Source organism: Sabethes cyaneus, chromosome 1 (assembly GCF_943734655.1).
Source record: "Sabethes cyaneus chromosome 1, idSabCyanKW18_F2, whole genome shotgun sequence".
Classification (NCBI taxonomy): Eukaryota; Metazoa; Arthropoda; class Insecta; order Diptera; family Culicidae; genus Sabethes; species Sabethes cyaneus.
In genome coordinates, this window is record NC_071353.1 from 118,025,016 (window position 1) to 118,030,320 (window position 5,305).

Sequence of the window (5,305 nt, forward strand, 5' to 3'; positions counted from 1 at the left end):
CTTAACACTACTTTTATTTAACTATACTTTTGCACAATGTGGCACTTTCACTTGGTTCTAATCACTTGTTGTTACTATCACGGTGGTTAAATCGATGTTGTCTCTAAGACGGTTGAAATACTTCTATTGTTTGCATTCTGTAAAACGCCCGTATTTATACTACGCGGCGCAACATTCTGGTCATCTCGGGCAACTTCGGGAAGGTTCGACGAAATACATTGCTGACATAGGAAAGAAGTGCCTAGAATGTTCGATGTACGTTGCTAGCAGATGCAGGCAGTTTGGAGATGCTTCTCGAATCTTCGAAAGCACGTGTTTCATATGGTTGGCGGATTTTAGCGTATTTTTCGCTGTCGCGAACATCATCCCCGGCGCGAATAGAAATGTCTTGTAGAACCTGTCTAAAGAAACTTAGGAAGAGCGATTAGTAGGTTGATTAATAACATTGCAATGCATGATGCTCTGAGTCCAGAAACAGCAGGAAGTGAAGTGAATCTTTCAAACGGCAATTGCGAGCAAAGCGCCACGTATACATAGGCTGAAACGCGCTGTAGTGTTCGGAAAGAGCTATATCCCTTGACAAACGGGAGACTATCCTTGTTGATTAAAGAGTCACAAGCATAGACACGGGTTTAAGATCGGGTAACTCACTGTCAGGAACTTCATCTAAAGAAACAGCCTGGTAATCATTAGATGTGAGAAAAGATAGCCCTTTTCACTATAAGTGGTTCGACTTTAAGTATTCTGCAGGCTGTCCAAGGGATAAGATGTCAGCAGGGTTATCTTTCGAACGCACATAGGACCACGGATAATTTCCTTCCTTTGCTATTACACCACAAATATTTGGCTATCCGACCACAGACGAATAGCGGAAAAAGTGGATTTGCAGAGCGGGTAGTACTTTTCGAATCAAACGGGATAGCAAGAAACAGTGCAGAGGCTGTTCCGTAGGTTACAGTTTGCGGCTCCAATATTCGGAGTCTCTACTTTGGATTAGAACGCCAAAATCTACGTTGGATAGAGGCTTCATATCAATAGTAAATACAAAGGAAAAGCGCTGAAAGTGTAACAAATTGGTTATATAATCATTTTACATAGTGGGTTAGATTTGTAAAGGATCATTCAAGGGTTTAGCATGATATGACTTAGCCGAGCATCGTAGACTACTCTAAGTATCGCGCTCGAACTAGTCGGACATAGGATGGCAAGACGAGGGTGGTAACCTTAACTTGTCTGGGGGATCAACTTTTTCTAGGCTTTCTCGATAGTGACCAATAGACTCAGATTTTTCGAGGAACCTTGAGTACTGGAGATACAACTTAGGATTTCGAGGCAGGCATCGTGTACGAAACAAGAAACGACGAAATGCTAACGACAGGTTGTCGTGAAATTGGTTTACATTATCGTGGAAGGGGGGATCAACTATATCACGATCTGTAATATCTATTCGGTGAGTTGACCAAAAGTGTTCTTTACATTCTTGCGCTTTAGGATCAGGGGGAAGTAAGTCTTGGCATTCTTTTATACTCCGTAATCGGTTGGTGGTATCATTCAATGATTCAATTGTAATTGCGGTTGCTAGTCTTTCATTTATAATAGGTTCATATTCATCACGAATTTCACCGGAAACAACCCAACCAAACTCGGTTTCTCGCAGCTCAGGCAAATCTTCATCAATTCTAAAATGACCATGCTTCATAACTGAGAAGAAATGATCAAGACCAATTAATAAGTCTATTTCTGAGGGAGTGTGAAACGAGGGATCAGCCAAATGCAAGCCAATCGGAATACTCCAATTTGAAATGTCGACACGTTTATGAGGGATCGGATTCGTAATTTTGGGGATAACTAGACATTTCAAAGTGGTCGCATAATCGCTGCATTGGGATGTCAATTGAACTGACACAAGGCAACTTGCATTTGATCGGCCATTACCAACTCCAACAATGTCAAAGTTAGCTGCTTCTCCCTTTAGTCCCAGTTTCTGATACATCGCACTGGAGAGAAGATTTGTCTGAGCACCGCAATCCAGAAGAGCTCGACAAGCAATCGATTGCCCATGCTGATCCATTAAATTTACAACAGCAGTGAGCAACAACACATTCGGCAGTGTTGTTTTACCAAGGTTTACAGAACAGGATGAGGAAACGGTTTGAGTTTGGACAAACTCGTCAACATTTACATTTTTAACAGGCTGAGAAATAACATTCATTGAACCTTTTACTGGTTCCGATTGCGATATAGGATTGTTCTGAGATTGCTTCGAGCTAACATTCGGTTGTTTCGATTCATCGTGCAGTAAGGTATGGTGTCGTTTTCTACATTTAGCACAACTACCCTTCGACGAACAGTCACCTGAACGATGCCCGCGGCGAAGGCAATTGTAACAAACACGACTTTCTTTGACTTTCAACAAGCGTTCAGAAAGTGACATGTTACGGAAATCGGGACATTGATAATTTAGATGGTCTTTGCTACAAAAATGACAGGAGCGAATCGTCGATAGGGTAGAAGTGGTATGAACCTTTAATCTGGCAGTTTTTGGAGTATTTGGAAGAGACTTTACATTACTAGCGGGAGGATTGTCTGTTTCGCAACGCTCGAGAACGCGACATTGATCTTTAAGAAAATTTAACGTCCATTCAAGATCAGGCAACTCACCGTGCTTAAGCGTTCTCTCCCATTGCTTGCGGGTTACGGGATCAAGGCAAGAGGTTAGCAGCTTGTTGATGAACAACCCTGCAGTGCCATCAACTGGTTGATCAAGAAATTTCAACCCTTCGATGTGCCGGGAACATGTTTCAATCAATGCACGCAATTCAGTGTGAGATTCTTTCACCATCTTTTTCATAGTTAACAATCCAGAGAGATGGGTGTCAACTATCACACGCTTATTTTCGAATCGCTCGACCAGTATTTCCCATGCGTGATTATAATTGTTTTCTACGAGTATCCTGGAATCAATTATTCCGGCAGCTGCACCAATCAACGCTTTATCTAAATGATGCAACTTAATTGCATCCGAATCGGTACAACGCCCAATGATGTCCGAAAACAATGCCTTAAATCGAGGCCAATTCTCATATTCACCATTAAAAGTTGGAATGGGTGCCTTTAAAGGTTGTTGCTGAACAATCACTTGGGCAGGCTGAGCAAAACTTGTGGAAGGAATTGGTGCAACTGCGCTGGAAGAAGGCATACAAGGCTTCGACACTTTGTCAATCAGGCACTCAACACGCATCAAGGCATCAGTATGGATTAAATCAAATTCTACAACTTTTTCATCCTGGTCGTCAAGCTTCGAAGAGGGAATCACACTGAGAATCTCTTTATGCAATGCATTGAATTCATTATACAAAATATCCAGTTTTCTAGAAAAGACTCTCAGCATAGGAAGACTCACCTGAGACAAATCGTTTTCTGCTTTCTCGAGTTGTTTCAGGATTGCCGTAACCTTGGCTCTTACCTGGCCACGCTGGTGGATAAGCGGTTTCACTTCATCCATGGTAGCAGGACTTTTCTTACCGGGGGTGTGGGTCAACGGCATCGAAGAAATCACTTTGATTCGCTGGTAACAGTTCACAGTTCACGGATGTTCACGGAGGAATAAGATTCACTTTGCATTCAGATTAGAATTTACATGGAAACGTTTCACTTTGTTCGAGGAAAAATAGTTCACTTTGCTTGGTATCGAATAGGTTTCACACTGTTCCGAACGGTTCGGCAATGGAAAAACTCTTTGGAGGATAACTTATTCACTGGCAATTTACTAGCAATTTTCAAGGTATTTATGTCCAGGTTCTCATCACTAGTTCACTTGTAATCCGGCTCGAAGGACCAAAATTATGTTGGCACCAATGCCAACATGTGAAGGCGGATGGGTGAGCGGTGCCTTCTTACCGCCGTTGGAACAATAGTCACGGTAACAACAGCTGGATGGATTTGTGCCACACCACTGCGAAGGGTAGAGTCCAGAGGCGACGCCGGAGAGGGTGGAAGGGTCACGCAAAACACTGAATCCTAGCCGGAACGGTTTACCGACTAGGGACGACGCCAAACTGGAATTCTTTCGGATGTCGGGAAAAGATCACTGTTACTTAACACTACTTTTATTTAACTATACTTTTGCACAATGTGGCACTTTCACTTGGTTCTAATCACTTGTTGTTACTATCACGGTGGTTAAATCGATGTTGTCTCTAAGACGGTTGAAATACTTCTATTGTTTGCATTCTGTAAAACGCCCGTATTTATACTACGCGGCGCAACATTCTGGTCATCTCGGGCAACTTCGGGAAGGTTCGACGAAATACATTGCTGACATAGGAAAGAAGTGCCTAGAATGTTCGATGTACGTTGCTAGCAGATGCAGGCAGTTTGGAGATGCTTCTCGAATCTTCGAAAGCACGTGTTTCATATGGTTGGCGGATTTTAGCGTATTTTTCGCTGTCGCGAACAACGGGTGACACGATATCAACAGGAGGAAATTACTTGTTAAAAATTTGTAGCAAGTGATGTAAAACACTTGCATATCTGTTTTGAAAATACGGTGAAAAGAGTTCACAAAATATATTTCGCTTTTCCATAAGTTAATCAAACTCCAAGTCAAGCGCTTAGCGGGGTAAAAGTGCGATTCACGGACGGGGCAAAATTGTGATTCATGGACGGGGCAAAAATGTATAGCTAATTATATACAGCTTTTGGCATTATATTACAGATACTGGAAATGGAAGATCTGCCGAAAACTGGAAAACAATGTTTTTCCGCTGGTGAAACAAAAAACAAACGTTTGGGAAAGTTTCGAACTGACAGAAGCTGCAATACACCAGTGCAAAACAGGAAAGGCGTAAATTGAGAATATTCCTTACCGAAACATACCGCAAATTGAAGATAATATGGTTTTGTTAGCTACTGCTGTGCTAATTTCATGGATTCTAGCTTCGCACTTTTGCCCCGCGGTATTCGTACTTTTGCCCCGCTAGTGGGGTAAAAGTGCGAATCGGCACTTCATCAAAGGAATGAAGAATTTATTTTCAATAACACTATTATTCCAGATGATTTATAGTTGAATGTAAAGACATTGAGTAGCTGCATCACTATAAAATATATTTTGTTGTTTTCCTTCTATATATCTCGCGAAAATTGATGACAACTTCAAACATCGCACTTATGCCCCGCCCTACTCTAAATCCTAATTGGATACGTGACACAGCAGTAGCACCTGTCAACCATGGCCTGGTAATCGGAAAAAATCGCCCAGCTGGAACCTTCTCTATTTACTTCTCTAAAAACTAGCGACTAAATC

The 5,305-nt window shown here is 41.9% G+C and overlaps 1 protein-coding gene across 1 annotated transcript; it reads right to left on the reverse strand.

The window, feature by feature from the left end:
- Nucleotides 1–241: 241 nt before the first annotated feature.
- Nucleotides 242–3,505, reverse strand: LOC128746159 (uncharacterized). The gene is made up of 4 exons (XM_053843204.1): nt 3,404–3,505; nt 2,662–3,325; nt 1,905–2,619; nt 242–401 (listed from the first exon to the last, which is right to left on the reverse strand). Exons 1-4 carry the CDS (start codon nt 3,503–3,505, stop codon nt 242–244), a joined length of 1,641 nt encoding a protein of 546 aa, XP_053699179.1.
- Nucleotides 3,506–5,305: the final 1,800 nt, after the last annotated feature.

Bases quoted from the DNA above. Each gene is read 5' to 3' on its own strand.
- LOC128746159 (XM_053843204.1), bottom strand. From the start codon at position 3,505: ATGGATGAAGTGAAACCGCTTATCCACCAGCGTGGCCAGGTAAGAGCC. The intron at 3,326-3,403 runs GTGAGTCTTCCT...TTGCATAAAGAG, and splicing joins CAGAAAACGATTTGTCTCAG to ATTCTCAGTGTGATTCCCTC. The intron at 402-1,904 runs GTCAGTTCAATT...AAGTTTCTTTAG, and splicing joins TCAAATGCAAGTTGCCTTGT to ACAGGTTCTACAAGACATTT.